The 23,203-nt window shown below is 32.7% G+C and overlaps 4 protein-coding genes and 1 long non-coding RNA gene across 19 annotated transcripts; 2 read left to right on the top strand and 3 right to left on the bottom strand.

The window, feature by feature from the left end:
- Window positions 1–101: 101 nt before the first annotated feature.
- Window positions 102–1,176, top strand: LOC117154455 (uncharacterized). 2 transcript variants are annotated; one of them, XR_013060458.1, is made up of 3 exons: window positions 102–338; window positions 530–875; window positions 951–1,176. It is a non-coding gene; the product is annotated as an uncharacterized LOC117154455 (long non-coding RNA). The 2 variants fall into 2 exon arrangements; XR_013060457.1 differs by lacking the exon at window positions 102–338 and having other exon boundaries at window positions 345–875.
- On the bottom strand, window positions 1,109–10,009 carry Gpo1 (glycerophosphate oxidase 1). Of its 4 annotated transcripts, none has more exons than XM_033329449.2 (13): window positions 9,850–10,009; window positions 7,097–7,225; window positions 5,382–5,538; window positions 5,087–5,309; window positions 4,842–5,005; window positions 4,657–4,769; window positions 4,371–4,564; window positions 3,890–4,278; window positions 3,566–3,816; window positions 3,144–3,491; window positions 2,955–3,053; window positions 2,803–2,904; window positions 1,109–2,273 (listed from the first exon to the last, which is right to left on the bottom strand). In XM_033329449.2, exons 2-13 carry the CDS (start codon window positions 7,181–7,183, stop codon window positions 2,139–2,141), a joined length of 2,262 nt encoding a protein of 753 aa, XP_033185340.1. In that variant the 5' UTR covers window positions 7,184–7,225; window positions 9,850–10,009; the 3' UTR covers window positions 1,109–2,138. The 4 variants fall into 4 exon arrangements, with proteins under 4 accessions (XP_033185340.1, XP_033185338.1, XP_033185339.1 ...); XM_033329447.2 differs by lacking the exon at window positions 2,955–3,053 and adding an exon at window positions 9,547–9,685 and having other exon boundaries at window positions 9,850–10,004; XM_033329448.2 differs by lacking the exon at window positions 2,803–2,904.
- Window positions 10,010–10,210: 201 nt separating this feature from the next.
- coro (protein coronin) lies at window positions 10,211–15,365 on the bottom strand. 6 transcript variants are annotated; one of them, XM_033329454.2, is made up of 6 exons: window positions 15,247–15,365; window positions 13,475–13,680; window positions 12,836–13,317; window positions 11,401–11,779; window positions 11,073–11,318; window positions 10,211–11,010 (listed from the first exon to the last, which is right to left on the bottom strand). In XM_033329454.2, exons 2-6 carry the CDS (start codon window positions 13,670–13,672, stop codon window positions 10,831–10,833), a joined length of 1,485 nt encoding a protein of 494 aa, XP_033185345.1. In that variant the 5' UTR covers window positions 13,673–13,680; window positions 15,247–15,365; the 3' UTR covers window positions 10,211–10,830. The 6 variants fall into 6 exon arrangements, with proteins under 6 accessions (XP_033185345.1, XP_033185343.1, XP_033185349.1 ...); XM_033329452.2 differs by having other exon boundaries at window positions 13,475–13,683; window positions 15,247–15,350; XM_033329458.2 differs by lacking the exon at window positions 15,247–15,365 and adding an exon at window positions 15,127–15,244.
- A 1,262-nt stretch (window positions 15,366–16,627) lies between these two features.
- On the top strand, window positions 16,628–19,849 carry LOC117154571 (uncharacterized). The gene is made up of 5 exons (XM_033329660.2): window positions 16,628–16,950; window positions 17,460–17,840; window positions 17,917–18,195; window positions 18,266–18,759; window positions 18,840–19,849. The coding sequence occupies exons 1-5, from the start codon at window positions 16,783–16,785 to the stop codon at window positions 18,988–18,990; spliced, it is 1,473 nt and encodes a 490-aa protein (XP_033185551.1). The 5' UTR covers window positions 16,628–16,782; the 3' UTR covers window positions 18,991–19,849.
- Window positions 19,844–23,197, bottom strand: Tpr2 (Tetratricopeptide repeat protein 2). 6 transcript variants are annotated; one of them, XM_076625706.1, is made up of 11 exons: window positions 23,060–23,197; window positions 22,881–22,939; window positions 22,491–22,582; window positions 22,292–22,416; window positions 22,026–22,214; window positions 21,833–21,951; window positions 21,446–21,764; window positions 21,210–21,375; window positions 20,988–21,134; window positions 20,754–20,915; window positions 19,844–20,673 (listed from the first exon to the last, which is right to left on the bottom strand). In XM_076625706.1, the coding sequence occupies exons 2-11, from the start codon at window positions 22,895–22,897 to the stop codon at window positions 20,585–20,587; spliced, it is 1,425 nt and encodes a 474-aa protein (XP_076481821.1). In that variant the 5' UTR covers window positions 22,898–22,939; window positions 23,060–23,197; the 3' UTR covers window positions 19,844–20,584. The 6 variants fall into 6 exon arrangements, with proteins under 6 accessions (XP_076481821.1, XP_076481822.1, XP_076481820.1 ...); XM_076625707.1 differs by having other exon boundaries at window positions 23,056–23,164; XM_076625705.1 differs by having other exon boundaries at window positions 23,029–23,154.
- Window positions 23,198–23,203: the final 6 nt, after the last annotated feature.

The following is a 23,203-nucleotide window of genomic DNA, read 5'->3' as shown; positions in this document are numbered from 1 at the left end:
TGCCGACATTTATAGGGAGAAGGGAGGAGCTGTTAGTACTCCCTCGCTATGCCGCCGCCCTTCTTTTCATAATCAGAAACAAGCTTCACGAAACGAATCTCTCTTGCTTTAGTTGGCCATGTATGGAGTGGCCGAGTAGGTTATGTGTTGAATGTGATTCAATCCTGAAGGCTACTTTAATTGGAAGTAGTGATGGGTTGTCTCAAGCATTTCAAGTCGCATCGAATATCTGAATGTGGCGAAAATTCAAATCAGTTCGAATACGATTCGATACCCTAAAACTTATGAAAGTCTTGGACCTTGAAAGTCTTGGAGATCTTGAAAGTTTTGCAACTCTTGTAAGTCTTAAAAGCTTAACGTGTAGTCAATATTTGACAGCATTTTGAATACTTTAATCCAAATACATACATTGGTATAAAATATTAAAGATAAGTAAATAGAAAGTTTGAGATATTGGAAATGCATCTACGCGAACGATTTCTAAGAGTTTTGAAGTATTGAATGATATTCGAATCACTTCGAATTTCAGCATTCTTAAAAAACATTGAATCATCTCAAAACTGACAATGAAATTTGAATGCCCATCATAAGTTGTATTTCTATGCGATCCAATCCTGCAAGCTACTTCAATTGGAGGTTATGAATCTATCGATGTTTTTTCGATCAATCATATGTATTTTCTACACTTTTTTTAAGACTCAATTCACGTATTGATTTCGTTAAAAAGTGGGTACTTCGTACATAGCAACAGCAATTTTTCAGCAAGGTGTATAAAAATATCGATAGGAAGGGATTGATAATATACAGAATACGGAACGATATAAAAATAATTTACTTAACAAAAAGTATATAATCTCATACTGCTCCAATTTGAGGTTATGAATTTACCAATATTTTTTTATATTTTGTACTTTTTTTGGAACTCATGGTTAATCTATTTATTTCATTAGAATTTATCTGGTGCATAGCAATAGGAATTTTTCAGGTAGGTACCTGGAAATATTGATGAGGTTTAATTCAATAAAGAGGAATGGATATTATATAGAAGTGGTATACATGTGACATGACAAAAAATAACATATTTATCTGGAAGGAATGAGATGTAAAATAAGTCCAATATGGCTTTTATTAAGTCAATGATAATGACAAGTGAAATAAATTAATCTCTAACATCAACCGTATGTCGTAATTGCATGATGTTAGTAACAATAAATTAAATAAGTAGTTACATTTAAGTAATCAGATAATCTACATATAGACTGTTTACTAATATACATTAGCAATTAACGTAATTTATAAATAAATTCTTCTTCAGGAGTTCTAAAAATAATATCGAGCTTACAATCCAATGGCGTGTATGATTATGTCACATGTAATGTGTACCTAAACAGGGAATTATTCACAATACATGCTTGACGATTTTGTTACAGCGAGTCTAAAGTAACAAACTTAGAATAACATCATGTATTTCTTTATACCAAACTGCATTTTCTAATTGCGTTAAACTAGAATTTATTTTCTGTAACATCAACTTTTTGTAATTATGAAAGCATACGTTCAATGATTATGGCATTTAAAATGCTCGACGTTCGTGTAAGTATATAATTTTCTAAAAATTGTACCAACTCAGTATACAATGATATACCTAGTCATAAATACGTTTCTTAATCATATCGATGCATTTAAAGACTTATATACAGATTAGAACATATCTGTTCTATTCCTTAATGAAAACTGAAACGCTGTACATAAAAATATTTACATATTAAAATTGAAATTGTTGTTATGGTCGTGTCCTTTTTCCGAAGTTGATCGTTAAAATAGTTAAGATTCAGCGCAGCCGTAATTAATGTACATTTACGCGCTTAAAATCTTCCCTCTTATCTTCATCTCGTTCATTTTGAGCTTGCAAGCTAACTGCAACGAAGGTAGAAAGTCGTTGTATAAAGTACGAAAAAAGATAAATAGGTCTACAAAGTAGTAATCCTAGAGTATTTGTACTAGAGTGGGCTACAATTGAAGTTCAGAGTGAACAATGATTCTGTCATAATGAATTTGTCGTAGAACTGTGTTTTGAACGTGTAAATTGCTTTTAGAAGCGTGCAGAAAATTGTACAATGCCACAGAAAATGAACCTCCTACAGTCCACCGCCTGATCTCTCTACACTGATCTGTTTCTTCAGCATATCTTTCTCGTGTTGCGCCTCTTCCATCTCTGCCATTCTTGCAAAACGTGAATATGCCACGTGTCCAGATTTAATGGCCGACATCATCTGCGTCAAATTGAGAAAAATTAGCTTTAAAAATTCGAAACGAGAAGAAACCTGGTTCCATAAACTTGGTGATAATCACAGTTTCATAGTTTGGCACAAGAGCAGCATGATACTAAAATATGTTGAAAGAAAGAAGTAAAAGAAGTAGAGAGGTTCGAATATTCATAGAAATATTGTAGTCACAACATCAGAACAAGACACGCTTTGATTAGATTAGATTATTGTAATCTATTAATATGTAATCAGGTCTAAACTATTCGTGCAACAAAAAAGAGAATATTAAAAAATTTGTTACGAGAAATTATGATAAAATAAAGGAATACAAATGTTATTGGTATCTATCGTTATCCAACAGATCTTTTGTGCGATTATTTTTTTTTTTGTTAAAACTGAACTAGTCCTAAGTAATGTTAAAAGATATGTAAATATATATGTAAAATAAAGCAACAAAAGAAATTTGAGGAAAAAAGAAATTTGAAAGCGGCTGCAAGACTATACGACAAATCCGTGCGTGCGAGCTTTCACAGACCTGAAGATATTCGTCCAACTCGACCTGACCATTCATATTAGTGTCGATTTCGCGTAGTATTTCATGAAGCTCTTCACCAGGCACTTCCTTGTCACCAAACAACTGCGAATGGTAAACAAATGTTTCAATTAAATATATGCTTTACGATTTACCTGTAGATAATCTTGTAACTCCATTTGCCCATTGTAATTGAGATCAATTTCATTGAGCAAAGTGTGCATCTCATCTTCTTTCAGTTTTATGCCAAGTACCTGTACATCGACAATTACACGTATAATGAAAACAAAAAGAAAATAAAAAAATAAATTTAGCATAAAATTAATACTATGTTTTATGCAAACCTTAAGTCCCCGTCTGATGTCGTTAATGGAAACATAGCCTTTGTTGTCTTTATCGATGATTCCAAAACGTTTAATATACAACTGAATTTCATCCTTCGTGAGGTTGATAGGAATTTTGTCACGAGACGCGCGATTAACCATTTGTCCCATTTCATTAGCGAGGAAGTCACTAGCCTCTTTATGCTGTCTTTTCTTTTCCTCCGGTGTCCAATGTAATTCTTCTCCCATAATGTCGATAATTACCGGAAGAGCTTCTTGTGCTGCTTGGACGTTTAAGAAGGCTAATCTCAATCGTCTTGCAATCATATCAATTGCTGTTCTCGCGTATTCACGAACTCCATATCGAATCTAAAATTAATAGCGGTTAATTATTACAATGAATAAAGAAAGATATATAAAAAATAATGATTGATAGTATTTACCTCAGCGTCGATATATGGGAATTCAGGATGAATCTTTTTGCCTATAATTGGCCACCTTTTTCCAGTAAGGGAAGCCATTTTTGCTACAGCAAATGCACGGTCTCCATAACTCTTGGCCATATGTTGCGCAACCTCACATTCCAAGCCAAAATCTTGTACTAATCTGATGTACATTGTTGGACTCCAACCATGAGCTCCCTCGAGGAGAAAACCATTTGTTTGACAGGGTCTTTCAGGCTTTAAATCGCAGGCTTAACAAATAATATGAAAATTAAAAATAAAACTTAACAAATCTCTATCGTACATATACATCATGTACTATACCCTTGATAGCTGTATCGATAGTTTCCTCAGCCATCGCTCTGTACGTTGTCCATTTTCCTCCAGCTATCGTGATAAGTTTCGTGGGACTGACATGTACAATGTGATTTCTCGCAAGGGACTGGGTATTTGGTTTGTTTGGATCGGAGACAAGAGGTCTAATTCCGCTCCAAGCGGACAAGACATCCCCTCGACGAACTTCAACGTCCGGATTGAGGTAATTCTTCACTTCACGTAAAATGAACATGATTTCATCCTCAGTGGGTCGTGGATTATGCGTTATTTCGCAGGGTAAATCAGTCGTTCCTGCGATCGTTTGTTTCTGCCAGGGTAAGAAAAAGATCACTCGGCCGTCACTCGTTGATGGATCCAATAAACCCATCTGATCGGGGCTATAAAAATGAAATTAATACATATAATTAATGTATGTTTTTCTTAACCATGCTTCCCAAGTTCAAGTTTTATAATCTACTCAGTTATTCACCTGTAATAGCCTGGAAGAACAATATGAACACCAGAAGAGGGACAGCAGATTTCTTTAACGTTCTGGTCATCCATTTTCCTGATATGGTCGGTGAAAGGTCCCGTTGCGTTTATTATTGCCTTTGCCTTCACATCCCATTGTTCACCCGTAAGTTCGTCTTTCACTCGAGCTCCAGTAAGGACCCGATTACCATCCTTCGTGCAGAAAAAATTTTATTCCGATAAACAATCTATCTTCACATGGCTCTTATTACATATGTACAATCAGATAATATCGATGCCAATACCTTATCGAGACCTTTCAAGAGATTAACAACTTTAACATGATTTACGACTGTGGCACCATGTCGTGAGGCAGTTAGTGCAACTGCCAAATTCATTCTGGCATCATCCTGTTGACCTGTTACATCAAAGCAATATGAAATTACAGCATGCTTGAAAGAGTTGATAAAGAATAGCACAATAGAAATACCATCATAGTAAACAATAGCTCCTGTGAGTTTATCTCCTTTCAGCATGGGAAACAATTCTAGCGCATCCCTCTTGCTGAGAAAGTACGATGGTCTAACTGTCTTGCCTCCAGCAACAAGATCATACATTTTTATACCAAACCAGTAGTAGGGAATTTGCCACCACCTGTTGAAGATAAGTGGATTTTGATTATTGATTTCATATCGAACAGGTAAAAACAATTAAGTAATAAACATCATAACATACGTGTAAACAGGCAACATGATAGGCAGAGGATGAGCCAAATGAGGTGCACTGTGTAACATAGACGCTCGTTCATGCAATGCTTCTTTGACCATTCTGTATTGTTCCACATCCAGTTGTAATATAGCCTTCTGTAAGTAACGGACTCCTCCATGAATAAGTTTAGTACTCCTAGAGGATGTACCAGAAGCAAAATCATCTGCCTCGATTAATGCTGTCTTCAAACCTGGAAATTAAAAATAGCATATGATTAATAGATAACTACCTAAGGTTTTTTATTTATTTAAAGTCGCATTACCTCGTGTACATGCATCTAACGCACATCCAGCTCCAGTCGCACCACCACCGACGATAAGAACATCGTACTCTTCGTGATTCTTCAACGCCTTCACTTGATCTTCCCTGGTTGGCAAAGGTCTTTTCGATGGTCGTGATTTCTGTACATCCGCGTGTACCTAATAAATAAAGGAATATTGTATCAAGCGAACTACAACCAATTTTACACAATACGTCCTCCGTGATTAATATTTTTATTTGATCATTTTGATTATAAATAAATTTCTGATGTTTATACATTTTTGGGAAAATTTAAGATTCCAGAAATCTACAAAATACATATATGTAGTATGCAAAAATATGTAAAATATTTAAAGTAGAGCACTTATTATCATATTTAGTAGATGAAACAAATTTCTATCTAAATTCTATTTTTTTAATTATGTGCATAAAAATATAAAATTCCATAAGATTCATCTAATTATAAACCAGTTTTCATAAATGACACGATACTAGTCGATAAAACAGTTGAAGATGGAGCGGGTCATTCAAAACAAAATAGCATTCCCCGCGTATTTATTAGTACAGATTGAAAGCTATTCTCCGCTTATCATCGTATAGGAGCATGGGGCAATTATCGTAATAGACGACCCTATACCAGTGTCGTCTTGGATATAATCAACTTTAGTCACTTCGTGATAGAATCAATTGCGATCACGATTCGTGTCACTGTATCAATTTGATTTGTCGGGTATAATCAAGTTTGATAAATATCGGTCTCGTGCTTACATTTCCATACAATAAATGAAAAATTTTACGTTGGTCTTTATTTTTATTTTCCTTAACTTTTGTTCATATATTGTCAAATCAGAATGAAATAATCCTATATTCAGACGGGCCATAGCTTCGAAAAACAATCGTGTATCAAAATAGACGAGCATTCCTGATAGCTCGTCCTGGCCTGGCACAGACCTTTGCAGCAGTGAAATTTTGGTATCCACGTGACTTCTAACTTGGTAACTTGGTGCCACGAAACACTACAGCCTTGACTGCCAGTGTAAATTATAGTTACTAATAGCTTTCGTTAATAGCTATAAATCAAACTGAAAAATGCAATAAACAATTGAAATTTTATTGCGATGACGATTCTGGCTTCTTTCGATATTTGCACTTAAATAGCATTTCTTTTAAACGCTGTACATTCTCAGGAAACGAGAAAGAAAAAAAGATTCAAGAGCGATAATCAAAATTGTAATAAGAAGAAGTTAATACGTTTGATTGCAAAGAACAATAAGAAATGACTAAAAAATTTTCTGGTATATAAAGAGGGCCCAACAAATCCATCTTCGCTGATATCTCACTGCCTATGTTCCTGCCATTTTTAACATAATCCCACGAGTGAGTTTCAAACGGAAAATTCCATATCTCTTGCACGATTAGCTTTTACAAAGAAGAAATCATAACCAGCAAATAAAGAATGAAATAGCGAGAAACTTAATAAAAAGGGATAGGGAATTGCAAAAAGTATGGAAAAATTAATTATTGATTAACTTTGCCAATTAGTAACTTTTTATTCTCATCTAGTATATGCAAACTAACGTCAGCATCACTTATGAGATGATCAGATAATATGTAGAAAGTGCAACAGATTTCTGTCTAGGTTCCATTTTTCCAATATGAATTTTTAGCATAAATTTGCATGAACATTCACGATCTAATAAAGTCGATTATACTTACGGTATTATCGGTCATTAACAGATAAGAAGTAAGAGCACTAGCACCGATGGCACTTGCACCACCCACTAATAGCTTTAGCGATGCCATTTTATTACGTCTGTTATGATGGAACCACCCTTTTGGAAAGATCTGAAAATAAACGAAAATACGCTTGTATTACTGTTGCTCACGTCAACGGCGGTTTAGAAATTACGTAAGACGAGAACGGAATAGAAAAATAATTATAGAAAGATACGACAAAGGGTTGCTAAACGGCGAAATTTCTACACGAATGATAAGCGTTTGTTAAATGAAGAAAAAATATCGTTATACAATGATAAGATAAATGATAAGATAAATCGAATTGATAGCTGTAAAACTGAAGATATAATCTTTCGGGCGATTAATCAATGCCCCTGATCTATTTAGTGAATCACCATGCAGATTTTTTGGCAATACATCAACAGGTGCAATTTGAACGACAGTAACAAGGAAGCAAATACAGTAGAATTTTGTTTATTCGAACAAATTAATACTAAGCCTTCACTATCCGAACTATGATCAAGCATGATCTCGTACTATTTCGTAATACGTACAAACACTTATTCTTATGAGTATATTAATACATGTAATTATTTATTTTTATATAAAATAAATTCTATATGTCAAAGGAGGAACGGTTGAAATTGTAACACTTCGATCCTAATATGTTTCAACTAATAAGAAAAGATGGAGAGAATAGCTAATTAGTGAACAGTGAACTTCTATTATCGGAACAGCCTTGTCCTCCTGTTTGTTCGAATAAAGAAGAGATTCTACTGTATTAAGAAGGGATACGACAAGAATGTTATCGATGAGGATTTAACCTAATTGTTTACAAATCAAAATTTGAGTTTGATCATTCTTATGTGTCTTATGTAAAAAGCAATGTAATGTACAATGATTTTAGATATTGATACAGCTATGAAAGCATAGAGTTACATAGTTCGTTGGCTTCTTTGCAAAGATTTAAGTTTTAAAAATGTTTATTGGCAGTTATCCCGGAATATTTTTGTCCTGATTAAACGTGACATACCGATTCTTTATTTCTTTTGCATCGGATCATGTGATATACTGATGTCTCATACGAGACGTCGTACCTACACTGTCTTACTTACGTATACAATGATGTAATAGACTTTAGTCTAGTGATTAAGAGCCATGGGTGCAAAGTGAATTACTTGATAGTAGTGCTATAATTAACCGGCTAGAACTCACTCTTACTGAGTGAGGAAATCCGTCTTGATAAATCTACTGCATACATTCAACGGTTTCTGTTGAATTATCAGTTATAAAATACGTGATTGATAATGAATACGGACTATATGTAGTTACTATGTAAACGTAGTATAACGCAATGTAATACGCAAGGTTCGTTAAAATCACTGATAGTTAGTCTACGATTTTGTTAAAACTTCGAATGCCAGGAATTTTTTCAAAAAGTACTACGACATATTAACCGATTTTTAGCAAGATGCATTATGATTGCACGTTTCAAAGATATATTATGTATTAGGTAAAGAAAAACGCGTTTTTACTTTCTGGTAATAAATATAGCGATTATTTTAAATAGTAATAAAAAACATTGACGCAAATAAGGCATAATCATTCCCTATACTATCGACGGTTTAATTACTTCTTCTCTTCAAATTTTTATTAATAATTTTTGTACATATGTTCGGGTTATTATGTTATATATATATATATATGTTATATTATACTAATATAACTATTAACCAATAAAAGTAACTGATATATTTAATTGAAATATGATACATAGTAAGATGCACGTGACTCTGACGCACTATTTTTTATCGGGTGACGTGTTCGTTTTAATTCATGAATTAAGGTAATTCAAATAAAAAAGTAAGAGCAAATAGAAAATATGAAATCATTACATGTAATTGGCACTTCTCTAATCACAGAGTTACTCGCCTTTCAAGTATCAAAAAAATAATTTAAGTTATGCTATTCACTATGAGACCTTGACAGTCCCCTAAAACACGTGGAATTACGTAAGCAGTATTAATCAGCAAATTCTAATATTCACGGTTTCCTTTCTGACTATTTCTCTTTTTTTTATGAATGTCAGATGCATCGAGATATAATATATGCGAAATATCTTATGAAAATGGAGAAACTGATTGGATTGGATGAAACTAGTTAACACTAGTTGAATCTTATGCTGTTGTTTTTCTCGAAGCAAAAGGAGTCATAACATTTCCATAATTTTTATAAATATTAAAGTACATGTATATTACGATAATGCAAATGTAGAGACCGATGTCGTAAAGCTACGTTTTAAAATAGCACCCGAATCTCGTGCCAAATGATTTGGAATGTCATCAGTATTTGTATTGTAACTGTACTCATTATACAATACAGATATACATCACAATATTATGAGTGGGAAAAAAAAAATATTCACTAACTTTCTCTTATTTCAATATGGATGAATGAATGAAATCTCGTAAACAATCCATTCTTCAGTTACATAAATCGACCTCAACGTATCACCACCTTCTTCTAATTAAAACTTCAGTGATCATAGGAGTTAGTTTATAAGGATTTCTATAAAAAAATTCATAATTAACATCACCTTATCTCTTCGTTAAAAAATGTAAAATAATTTAGTACGAAAATAAATGATTTATTATCTATATGCAATAGTTCATAAAATGTTCTTTGCTGTAGTAGCAATTGACATTTGTGACATTACTGATAACGCTACTTACTGTGAAACAAATTGACAGCTATGAGAGTCTTGAAAACACTCGCGCACAGTGGTGGTGAGTGCGATATATGAAACTAAAAATTAACGATAGACATAATCAACGAAGATGCCGGCACACATTTCACTGACTCGCGCGAGCGAATGAACCGTAGTGAACGATCAAACGACACTTAATAAAGATGTAAACTGACTGCCTCAGCGACATCTTTCGAACATTTTTCTATTTATTGAATGGCGCGCCTAATAAAATGTAAATCAGTTTATTCGCTTCTTTTTGTTTGTGGATAGAAAGATTAAATCCTGAAAAAGACATAATATACTTTTACATTAGAATAATGGATTTTTTCATTCAAAGATATATAAAATTTTTCTCAATCAATTATATTGTTTTATATTCACATTTTTTTTTATACAAAACAAATGATTTCCTTTCACGATGTCAAAAAACAGATTAGTCAAAAATACTCAGTTCCTTATTATTTGTTACTCGCAAAAGTTCGTAAAATAGTGATTTTTTTATCTTGATTATCTTATGTAGCATAACTTACATATGAATTATATATTATTCATACCAGAAATAAAATAATTTTTCATTATTTTACAGCGATTTATCTCTATAAACGATAGACACTCGTTTCATCCTGAACAGTTATAGGGTTGAATATACATAAAAGTCTTGTGTATTAATTAGACATAAAATAACATCCGAAATCTTAATGCTAGTAACAAGTGAATTCACATGTTGACTATGATCTAACAAAATAAGACATGTAAACATAGTACAAATGCACAGGATGTATGATGAATGGATGTACAATAAATAGCAAAAATCATTGCAAAAAAATCAAAACACACAGCGTAGCTAATACCTACTATTTACACAAATTGTTATATCAAAATATATGATCATTTTTATTACACAATTAATTATGTTTTTTTTCTTTTCGTATTATCCTCTTGAGCCCAAAACGTGAGCTAAAAATTACACTTCGTCAGATGCAAGTACTTCTCTATCAGTGGGTGAAGATGACTTGTCTTTTCTCTCATCTTCTTTCATTTGAAGAGCAACCGCGGACTCAAGCACCCGTATCCTACCCTCATGTTTCACAATCACCGCTTTTAATTTTCGTATTTCCTCACTAAATTCTTTTAAACGTTCTTCCTGTAAAACAAACAACCATATGTTCAACAATTTCGTCAAGAATAAAGTTACGAGTGACGTACAGTAATGCCTGCCGATGCTTGTGTAGTATTTTGTGCAGAATTCGAGGAGGCAACTTTTGCTCCTTTGCTCAATATGTTTGACTTTTTATGTATTTTCAATTCGTTTTTGGCTACTGAGGGTTGATAACCGTCCCTCAGAGAGATCAGTATGGGATCCGCATCGGTTCCATTTTCCCACTCTTCGGCAGAAATCGCAGCAGTGTCGCCGGGGGTATCGGGATACAAATCTTCTTGAAATAATTCTGACTGGAAACGAATAAACGATATTAAAACGATTAAAAAGAAAAACGCTTATTTATTCAGTATTCAGAATGTGTATGAATTGTACCTTTCTTGGTACAGTCATAGAGATAACCTGGCAAAAGCCTGAGTTGTTGAGCCGGTAAAATCTAGTTATTTCACAGCTATTAACATCACAGCCTCGTTTTGGCATCATTCCTATACCTCGTTGAGGATCAGGAGTTTGAAACGTATTGATATAATGAACAAAGGGAGGTTCAGGGGTAATTTCGAAATATCGAATCACAGAGTCACCCTTCCCACATAAATACACTAAATTCGTGTCGGAATCGTACAAAGGAAACATAACTCCGTTACTTGTATCCAATTCGACCATAACTATAGGTTCACCTAACATATCTGGAGCACGTAGGGAATATTGTCTCTCAGACATTTTACTGAAACCTGTGGTAAATATCAAGCCTCCCCTGAAAACACATTAAACACACATCTTTGTGGATACAGTTTTATATATATTTATAAATACAAATATAAGATCCTACAAAAATATACAAATCAATAAAATATATGTTTAAATATTATATCCTTCTCTAATTTAATAATTTACTTTTATTGTTTTTTAAATTATCTTATTCAAGTTAATCATCAAAACTGAATAACATCCACCTTGTTACAACATTTGAAAACTGTGTCTTTTGTATTAAATACACACGTGTGAAATAACATGAAACAAATAAAATAATTATGAAGAAATAGTGTTGTTTGCGCAACAAATTATTTCAACTTATATTTTAAGCAGAGATCAGTGCACCAGCTCTGTCACTGAATTTTGTAAAATATATATACCTGAATCGATCTGTCCGTTTTTCGAAACAGATATTACCAGCATTCAAAACTGCATTAATGATTTTTTAGATATTAGCGTAGTTATTTCACTGTATTCTGTACTTGTTTGCCAACATATACGAAATGTTATATTTTAAATGATATATATACGATACTTACTGAAACTTTTATGCGGATACTACACAGTGGACACCTTGATATTTGCATTTATTAAGCTGACATCCCCCTGACGAGTTGCATTTTCAATCTTCAAGTTTTCCATTAAAAAATACCAAATCTCGCACTACACAAATTGGAAAGACCATGTGATAATAAAAAATAAATGTATTCTTAACGAGCAAATAGAAGTATCAATCACATGTCATTAAAAGATACTATAGCCTGCCATAAACATAGTCTGTTTTGAGATAAACATCACATTTATCCTTACATTTATTGTGTAAAAAGGCGGATGTATATTGTTTGATGATTATTTAATGTGGAAGATATGTTGATAGTGTTTTGCATAATCAAGGTATTCATTATTCCTAAATACATATTTCGGTAACATTTATTTGAAATTTATTGGTTTTCATGTGCACAATGGTAGAAATATTTGTGATTAAATATATGTATAATTAAAAGCTAAAAGGGCTTATCCACATTGATAAATACCTACTGAAAAGAAATTTACATACCTGAGAAAGATTGCACGAGTTGCTTTACTACCTTCGTGCGCAATGGCTTCTTCTAATATCTCTCCAGTTCTTGGATCCAAAATTCGAATCTTTTTATCTTTACAAGTAGTAACTACTCTGGAACCATCCCAATTCCAACATGCAGAATAAATCATATCTGGATGACAATCTATTCGTACTATGGCTTCTCCTGTGCCTACATTCCAAATCAATACAAGATTGTCAGATCCAGCTGTGAGCAATATGTTCAACGCTGTAGGGTGCCATAATACAAGGCCAACTCTGCGCTGATGCAGCTGGAGATCTACCACAGATTCAGTTAATGTCCTAGAAATACCACCATCAGGTATTTGCCATACTTTAACTACGCAATCTTCGGAACCTGATGCTATGATATTATCATTATGAGGACACCATGCAATGTCTAATACAGGACCTTTATGTCCACCGACTAAAGGATAATCTGCTGGTATTCGACCTACCTATAATAATATAAAGATAAAATATAAAATAATAAAATTAACGTGAGAATTACTTGCTAAATATCTAATAAAATAACAAATAATATACTAGTACAGTGCTTAACTTGAAATTGAAAAAAAAAACGAAAATGACAGGGAGATCGAGGGTGAAACTTACTTTGTTATGCGGTAAGACTATGAAAGCACCACCGCCTGCAGATTCTACGATGATAGCGAGAAATTTTGGATTCACGGCGCAAAAGGTTGAATCCCATGAGGACTTCGACACCCTTATATTATCGTAACATTGTTCACGTTTTAAAGCCGTCCCGTACACGTGGCGGAACTTGCTGCTGCGCACCACACGGAAAGACATATCTGCACCTACTTTCGGTGACAAACAAAAAGCGAAGGGAACAATGATTAACCTAAAGAATAAGGATGGTACTTTGCCGTGTGCCGGTTATTATGATTATTTTAATAAATTATTGTTACGTGTCCACCGCCAACGTGGGCGTCGCGTGGACCATCCCCGTTTTATAAATAGATTCCCCACCCTTGACGTGTTGAAATGAGCGCGACTGAAATAAGAATATTTTTCGAATCTCGACTTTTTACTGTTTATAAGTTTAATGTTTCTCCCCCAGTCTTCTCGACCTCAGGACTGCCAATTATCACGGATATCTCGGAAATATTTAATAGACCATAATTGATCAAACGAAAAATAGATCTGATCCACCCGAAATAAACCGGCCGCCGCTTTTATGCGACGATGATTCACACCGATCGTCATAGCGTTCCTGAATTTACATTACTGTACTCCGTCCGGTCCCGTCTAAGGCATGGATTGCAATCCAAATGCTTCGTTATTTCGATATTTTCGGACGAACGTTTGATCACTAAATTCGCGGATATCGTGATTTTTGACGTTATGCCAATATCGAGGAGCAACCCGGGGGAGTATCGAAATTTCCCCACTGCTGGAGAACGCATTTAGGTCAATTGTATTCTCCGTTCGTGCTCCAATGAAATATCCTTCGTGAAAAAAATTAACATATTAGAAATCAGATTATCTGTGTTCAACTTAAGAGCAAGATAAGTAGAGCAGAATTGTTTTACAAATGCGAGCAAAACCACAATTACAAATGCGATTTACCTTCGACTATTTAAAGAAATACATCTATCATTCCCTCTGAATGTCGTTCTTTTATCTCACCCCGGTACGTTCGACGAAACAAACGAAAATCTTATCAATTAAAACAACTTGAACTAAAAACTGATTTTCTATATACGTGTTAATAGAAAGCTAAATAACGGAATAATTTCAACGTCCCGATTAATCGTTCTGCTATCGTCAACGGGTTGACGCCGACTGCTATTCTCTCGCGCTAACTGTATCTAATCTACCACGTGTTTGTATACGCCACATGCACATACGCAACAGAGATATTCACGCGCAACTACGACTCACGATTAACTATTACATTATCGTATTTTACAGATAAGAATGCAGAGCTGCATTCATCGGATGACGAATACTCTTTTTTTAATTCGATCAACACTCGGAGGAATTTCAACGTTCCCGCCGACTAGCAATAACGTTGTAATTCAGTGAACGACCACGTAGTAGCGCTATTGACACGAACGACTGGATCATTTGAGAGCACCTTATTTGGAAGTGCGCACCCTGCTCCTGTGAATACCTACCCCCGAAGCTACTTCTTCTGTCACATTATCAGTTATAAATCTGTATACTTGTGAAATATTTTCTATGATTAGTTTCTTGTCTCACCCCCCTTGTTTTTTTGTTTGTAGCACTTGTATACGTACGAATTAAGCGGGTTACATATACACGAGGTAGAGAAAATCGTCCGATCTTTCCGTGAACGCGACGAACTTATCGTGCCTAGATAATTTTTTTCAGAGTACGTGTGTAAAAAGAATCCTCACCGAGAAATTTTTTTCCGATGACAGCCGATGCACGCTTTTGGAAAAGAACTCTCCCCACCCCCCAAATCTCACGCGCTAATGAGGATGATGGATGCGCGCGCTTCTAAACGCAATATGGCGCCTCACGGCGCGTAATATTTAAACTTTTGAGTCTCCTGCACATTGATATTTTACATTGTCATTGATACATTACCATTAAGCTGGATTTTTATGCATTTACAGGAAATTTGAAGCTGCAATTGCACAGAATGTACGAAATACGGCAAAATATATAAAGTATAATGCTTTCTATAATACTTAGTAGGTAAAACAATTTTCTAATGAGGTTCTACTTTTTTTATTATATTCTGAAAAATATGAATTTTTATAAAAATTCGTAGACTGGTAATAAGCCACAATATATAGTGAAACCATCTTCAGCCCTAATTGTATGTTTAAAACTTACTATTCATGCTGTATACTAGTTTTTATATAAATATATGTTTTCAATAAACGTTATGTAACTTCTATATACATTTACGAATTGGTTTTAAACTTTGTTATTATAATCACGATAATCATGTCTCATTACAGTATTAACAAAATTTCAAAAAGTTTCGTATAATGAAGGTAATATATCTACAAAAAGATTCTGTGATAAGTGCTCAAATATTTTTGCGTGCCACTGTACGTTCTTAAGCCAGATTTACACCTTTTCATATTGAATGATCATCACGGATAGTTCATCGAAAAACATCGTTTTCTTCCGCATTTCATTTAAATTGAGTAATGATCAATCTTTTCTTTTGATAAATTAAATGGATGATTAATTCGTAGCGAAACGATATTGTCTTATGACCATGCCGTTGCAAGTACGATATACTGAATCCAATTATTTCACACTCCTATGATACATACCATACGAAATGAATATAGATTTGGCCTATTCTTACTATTTTCTGGGCAATCCTGTATTATGAATCTTAATAATAAATTCTTTAAGACAGGGAAGAAAACTATCACATTTTGTTTCAAGATCTATAGGATCAACTTAGTAAATTTGAAGAATATTTTAAACTAATGAAATGAATTCAACCAGTGAACTGGTATAAATACTCCGGCTTTCATTATTCACATTTACCGTGAAAAAGATGTAAATTCGGCTTTATTCAATTCATTCAAAATAAGCTTTACTTTGTTGACTGGTCACCTCACGATAAAACGTAACTGAAAATATTATTTTTCGATGAATAATTCGCTATAATCATCCAAAGTGAAAAAGGTGTAAATTCGGCTTTATCTTTCCTGAGTTCTGACTAACCAATCCGATTTTCGAACATAATCTAGTGAACAGTTAATAGAACATACTTAAAAGGGAAATTATTTGGAGGGGCGGGTGGGATTCGATTTGTCGCGAATGCAACACTTGCTTTCGTATCATTCGTGACAATATTCTAAAAAGTTGCATATGGTTGTATGCATGTTTGTTGTTGTGAGTGATGATATGTTTAGATAAGAGAGTGAATTTGTTAATACTTTAATATTAAACTGGTAGAAATGGGTAATCAAGCAACACGTGGTGGACATGTATCCACCAAGAAGGCTGATGCTGTGGTTCATGTTGGTGATAATGCAAACGCAAACAATCTTTCGAAAAGTTCCTCAGGGACCGAATTAGAAAGTAATTCGCACATGCAGTTCTTTCCAATTGAAAGTCTAGCGAAGGTATAGGGTCAATTTGTAATTACTATTTCTTCGTAAATCGAACGACACAGATATATTCGATATATCGCAGAAGTATGTCGATCGTCTTTTGAAAATCATTAATCGTTACAAATATTTGTTTCACATTTTAAAAACGCAAATTGATTTGTATGGTTCACGAATAATATTCAAATTATTTCTTAACTAATTTATTTTCGATCCACTTTTCCTTTGACAATCTTTATAATTCGTATAACCTACGATGTCATGTTGCTGATGTAATATGTTTTTCGTAAATAATATTTTTGCGTTGCAAAAATTAATTTAGATCATCTCTGGTCTTTTCCCAAAAATGTGAATAAATATAAAACTGTTTGTCATTTCTTTCCACGTTAATAAAATAAGATACTATTACTTTCTAGTTTGTAGATTTATCAACATTAATAATATCTATTAAGGTTTATTAAGATTTAATATTTATTAAAATTAATTTTAGAAAGCATGTATTAGTTAGATTGTTCATTTTGCAGATTTTGTCTCATTTAACTCACGAACAGGAACGTATAAATGGGATAACAATATCTATATTTCAATGCTATCTCTTCCCCAATTATCCAGAGTTAGGTGAAAAATTATTCAATTATCTCCATCATGCTGCCAATGTTAATACTACGCACTTGAGTGCCAATTCTTTCAAACAACAAGCAGAGAAGTTCCTCTCTGTAATGAGCGATCAAACTGTATTAGAGAATTATGTGAAGATGTATTCTGATATAAAAGGAGATGGAAGCATAAATCCTGATGGATTGAAGGCTTTATTGAACATTTCTTATAATATTGCTATGGATAGTAGCGGAACCTCTCCCTGTATTTATAAAGGTCAAATAATTGATTCAGCTGTATCATCGTGTGTTAGTAAATTTAATATTTATTAGCATTATTAACCGAAACCTATACAAAACTAAAACTATAGAATGTGTATTACAGTTTCATGGCAAACATACTTTGTCTGTGAGTTATGTGAGCAACTGGATCTGGCAACATTGTCCACGTCTAATATATGGCCCTCATCGATATATAATACATGTACTAACAACTGCTTACAGAAATGGTAAAGCTCTTTTATCCAAAGAACAACCACAACCACATTTGGAGATACCAACACCTATATTGGAGCAACCAGATTCTTTATGTTTTCCACAAGTTTTGTTACCTATGAGCTACGTGTGGTTATTATCAAGCACACTACCCGAATGTTATCTTCAGGTATATTTTCATTTGAAATTTGATATATACTTCACTGAATTGTAAAATAATAAGATAAATATATGTTTAGACAGATGATTCACCAAAAGATGTTACTCATGCACTCATAGCTAAAAGAATGGGCAATGTGTGTCCTAGACACTGGACATTATTGTACAATAGCTCAGAACATGGAACAGGAGCTAATCGATTTCTTTACCATGTATTAGGGTACAGAGGACCCACTCTTTTATTCATACGGATTGTTAATCCAGATGGAGATACTTCGCGTCCTACATACTGCATATGTTCAGCGATAGAATGGCGTGAAAGTCATCTGTATTGGGGTGATGAAGATTCGATGGGCATTGAATTGTTTCCTTCATATAGGGTTATTGAAAAAGGAGCTAAAGTGTTATACTTGAATACTGGTATCAGAGGTTATCCTCATGGATTACGGTTCGGAAGTAATCCTCGCTCGCCGTATATTAGTATAGATGAATCATTCCATTCAGTTAGTATAGCAGGTGCACCTTATCCGATTGCTAGCTTAGAAGTTTGGGGTTGTGGAGATATGAAATTAAGGTATCTTTTTTTTTTGTTTATTTTCTTATATAAAGATGAATAGATTTTAATAAAAAAAATTAATTTGAAATATTTTATAGGGAACGTCAATTGGAAATTAAAAAGTGGCAAGTGAAGGAAGCAGAAAAGCAGAGGACCGTTAAACTGACTGCTAGAGATTGGAAAGATCATCCTGATCGTTACTTACTTGAATTGGCGGGTAGGGCATCCTACAACGAATCAAATAAATAGTTTCAATATAATATTCTATTATAGCACAAAATTAATTCAGGATTTTAGTAGATTATTTGTATATATGTATATATCATTAAGGATAGTATTGCTTGAATGTGTAAGTACTTATGCTGTATGTGTAAGATTGCAAACATCATATTTGATTTACAAAGTATGAAGTGCTATAGTATATAAACTGTACAATAACAGGAGGAGGAAAGTTTCTTAATTTATTACTTATTTTTTATGAATCAGTTACTTAAACTAAAATCGAAGTACTTCAAAAACCTAACATAGTATATTTTTAAATAGTACTTTCATGCTCAATAATATTAGCATAAAAGATACAAAGCTCCAAAAATATTTAAGATGAAAGTGTGCTATGTTATATAGCGATGATTGAAAATTTGCTTTAATAAAAATTGTCTAATAACTGTAAACTTTCAATTTTTAATAAAATATTAAATATACACGTGTATTTGTTAAAAGTATAACTACATAGGTGCTACTGCATATTTTTATGTGAGTTTTAGATAAATGTGTTTTGGTTGTGTGCGTTAAATGTGAGCTATTTGATTCAACCAACTCAGATTTATGTAACTTCCGGAATTTTGTATCTTTTTGTATTTTTAAGCTGTGACCATTATGGCGTGCCTTATATACGTACTTAAGGAATATAATGAATCACGTTAGATATTAACATTAGATGCGTGCAAAAATGAAATAAAAATAACAAATACAACTGAAGAACTAGTTGCGTCCGAAATCTTATTACCATCGGAGAAAAAAGTAGTCATTACTGGATAATTTATTTTAAATGACTAATGTTTTTTAAAATAAAATTTGTATTTACATAAATAAAGCAATGAAATAGCGAGCAAGATTTTTTATTTTAACGATTATACTGTATGAACAATGTTATTTTTTTGGCAAGGAATAAATAAGGTATTTAACATATTTTCTTGTTTTTTAAATCCCGAAGTAGTGCTCATGTTTAATATAATTTTTCTTATTTTATTCAGTTATTTCCTTAACTCTATGCTTCAGTAACTATAAATGAAGATCGTATGCTTTTTCAAGAATTTATTGCTTAATATAACGATATTCAATGTAATATATATTTCTATAGAAAGACGTGTATAAGATCATTTATCATTCCAAAGATAATTTAAACATTGTATAATATATAAAGTAACTTGAGGAAATTGATTAATTGCTGTGACATTTAGCATACTTTTTAACATCACTGAATAGAGTAAGGGAAAATAACTTATAACGTAATTTTCATAAGTACTTATATCAATACAAGTATATGCTTTATCAGAAACATATCTATTGAAGATCACTAATATGATTTTCAATATACATTCACACTTACTGCAAAAAACTCTACATATATATCAGAATATCATATAAGACATATTTACAGTTATTTAAATAAATATATAAAACTATATCTCTCTAATAGGTTTTATATATATTATTTATGCTACCTGATAATATGGGATGTGCTACGAATGGAAGATAAACAAATCCAATATATTCATCTCTAGAATGAAATGATCTTTTGAAACAGTAAGACAGTAGAAGAAAACATATCCTTGGAATGCTGTTAACCAAAGTGGAAAGTATAACCGTCTGTACGAAATTGATAACCATCATGTTGAAAGAATGTTTGAAACACTACATTTGGATCGATATCTATAAAGAAAAAAAGTTAATTATTATACCACATATACTGAACTATCTATAAAATCTTATACCAGCATAAATTTACGGACTGTGCGAACCTTGGAATCCACCTTCAGCATCATCAATGTCGTGTCCACTATCGTAACGCGACCGTTTCTTAGGATCAGATAGAATACCATAGGCTTCTCCAACTTCCTTAAACTTCTTTTCTTGTTCTTTCTTTTCTCCTTCCGTTGCGTTAGGATGTCGGTCTGTACATAATAACGTAAAGATAGATTAACATAATTAAAATAAACTGATTAGGCACGCATTTTCAAGCTTACCAGGATGATGTACCATCGCTCGTTTCCTATATGCTTTTTTGATATCATCAGTAGATGCATTCTTATCAATACCTAAAATCTTGTAGTAATCTTTCCTCTTTGATTTTTTTAACGCCAACTTAGCTTCCATTAACAATCGTTTGTTATCTGTCAATATTTAATAAATTAATATGTTATTATAAAAGTGTTTATTATTGTAAGTAAAATATGTATCTTCTTTACCTGAACTTTTATCCATTTTATACACTTTTTCGAGATCACGAACAGCTTTTTCATATTCTTTGAGCTCCATATAAGAAGCTGCTCTTCTCAAGAGTGCTTTAAGATACTTTTCATCGAGTTTCAGTGCTTCCGTACATTCTGTTACCGATTCATTTAATCGATTTAACTATAGGGTTATGTGAAAATGTTAGTAATTTTTATAAAATCGATTTTAATAAAATATGAAAATATAATACCTTTGCTGCGACCGTTGCTTTATTAAAATGGAGTTTTGCATTTGTTACTATATTTTGAGGATCTATAGTCAAAGCTTCTGTATATAATTGATATGCTTTCAAATATTGTTCCATTTCATAAGCAGCATTGCCTTCTTCCTTTTTTTTTTTCAAATTCTTAGCTCGCTTATATATTTCTAATGCTTTAGCATGGTCTGGAGCCAATCTAAGTACTTGTTGGAAATGTGCAAATGCTCTGTCAATATTATCTTGGAAATATAGGCACATAGCACGAACATATATAGCATCTGCATTTTGCTTATCAAGATGTAAGATATCACTGAAATATCATTGATATTAAATATAAAATAATTTTGATTACTTTAGGTTCATGAAAAAAGCAATTACTTTGCTATTTCCTGTGCTTCCTGGTACCTCCCCAAGAATACCAAACATTCTGCTTTAGTTAATTTAAATCTTGTGCAACGATTACTCACATCACAACAACGATCCATACAATATACAACCTACAAGTATTATATGTTAAACACTATTATCTATATTACTAAGCACATGTTCATTCAGAAGTTGAGCCACAAACCTTACGATAATCTTTAGCATTATATGCAGCATCTGCATCCTTAAGAAATTTTTTCACATATTCTAAGTCTTTTTTCTCTGTGGTAATGCCTATATTCTCGGGATCAATCTCTAATAACTTGGATAAAGTAGTCTCAGCTTGAACTATGTCACCCAAAATCAGACAACATTTTATAATTCTTACATAAGCCTAAACGTAAATGAATTGAATTAAAAGAATGTTCATTTCTTTAAATGTATTTTTATGTATCTTTATGTCTAACGTACTTTGTATACTTTTGGATCCAATTCAATACATTTCTTTGCATCTTTCAAGGCAAGAGGATATTTGTTAAGCATCATGTAACATGCAGCTCTGTTTGTATAAAGTTGTGGTGTATTTGGGTATAATTCTAAAAGGATATTCATTTTAATCATCTATAAGGTCATAACATCATAACAAATTTTTAATTGAACCAATACTTACCAATAAGTTCACTGTACTCTTTTAATGCTTCCTTGTATTGTTTTCCACCATAAAGTTCTTTGGCAGTTTGCATTTTTGCAAGTTTGGAACATCTATGTATTTAATATTGCACTGAATAATTTGATAAAACATAATCATAATCATATAAACTAAAGCCATATCATCTTTTACCAAGTCAATTATGTAACCCCATAAAAAATATTAAAAACATAGGGTCAATATAAAATTAAAACGATTATTAAGAGATAGAAAGAATGTTTAAGAATTTTGAACGATATATAAAGAAAAAGATCGATCAGTCCACGGTATATATCATTTCTGCTTATTAAAAAAGTAACATTTAATAAATTAAACGAAGCGCGACATTATATATTCTCGGTCTTTACTTACTCTTTAATAGTAGACATTGTCGAATGTTTTGAAATATACTTGTGTATATTCCTAGAAGACTGAAAAATAGTAAGCGTAATATTTCATGAGATATTATATGATATTCCTATGTTTATACATAGTCATTTTATATTATTATGAAACTTACATCTTTGTAACAAAAATATATACGTACTAACCCAATCGGTTTATTCCCTTCGTGCAACAGTCCTACTCCCTTTAAAACTACCAACAGAAGGGCCGCATTTGTAATAATGATCCCAGGAAATTAGTATATACACGTTCCAAAACGCATCCAAAATGGTTTAAAAATCCAAATTAAT

Source organism: Bombus vancouverensis, chromosome 16, assembly GCF_051014615.1.
Source record: "Bombus vancouverensis nearcticus chromosome 16, iyBomVanc1_principal, whole genome shotgun sequence".
Classification (NCBI taxonomy): Eukaryota; Metazoa; Arthropoda; class Insecta; order Hymenoptera; family Apidae; genus Bombus; species Bombus vancouverensis.
The sequence above is the reverse complement of the archived record's forward strand: the minus strand, read 5'-3'. Positions and strand labels throughout refer to the sequence as shown.

Bases quoted from the DNA above. Each gene is read 5' to 3' on its own strand.
- Gpo1 (XM_033329449.2), bottom strand. From the start codon at position 7,183: ATGGCATCGCTAAAGCTATTAGTGGGTGGTGCAAGTGCCATCGGTGCT. The intron at 5,006-5,086 runs GTATGTTATGAT...TATCTTCAACAG, and splicing joins ATCATGTTGCCTGTTTACAC to GTGGTGGCAAATTCCCTACT. The intron at 3,817-3,889 runs GTATAGTACATG...TTATTTGTTAAG, and splicing joins TATCGATACAGCTATCAAGG to CCTGCGATTTAAAGCCTGAA.
- coro (XM_033329454.2), bottom strand. From the start codon at position 13,672: ATGTCTTTCCGTGTGGTGCGCAGCAGCAAGTTCCGCCACGTGTACGGG. The intron at 11,780-12,835 runs GTATGTAAATTT...ATGTGTTTTCAG, and splicing joins ACTCGTGCAATCTTTCTCAG to GGGAGGCTTGATATTTACCA. The intron at 11,319-11,400 runs GTACAATTCATA...ATTCGTTTCCAG, and splicing joins CTATGACTGTACCAAGAAAG to TCAGAATTATTTCAAGAAGA.
- LOC117154571 (XM_033329660.2), top strand. From the start codon at position 16,783: ATGGGTAATCAAGCAACACGTGGTGGACATGTATCCACCAAGAAGGCT. The intron at 16,951-17,459 runs GTATAGGGTCAA...TTCATTTTGCAG, and splicing joins CAATTGAAAGTCTAGCGAAG to ATTTTGTCTCATTTAACTCA. The intron at 18,760-18,839 runs GTATCTTTTTTT...AATATTTTATAG, and splicing joins TGTGGAGATATGAAATTAAG to GGAACGTCAATTGGAAATTA.
- Tpr2 (XM_076625706.1), bottom strand. The intron at 21,765-21,832 runs GTAATTGCTTTT...ATGATATTTCAG, and splicing joins GAAGCACAGGAAATAGCAAA to TGATATCTTACATCTTGATA. The intron at 21,376-21,445 runs GTATTATATTTT...ATAACCCTATAG, and splicing joins AAGCAACGGTCGCAGCAAAG to TTAAATCGATTAAATGAATC.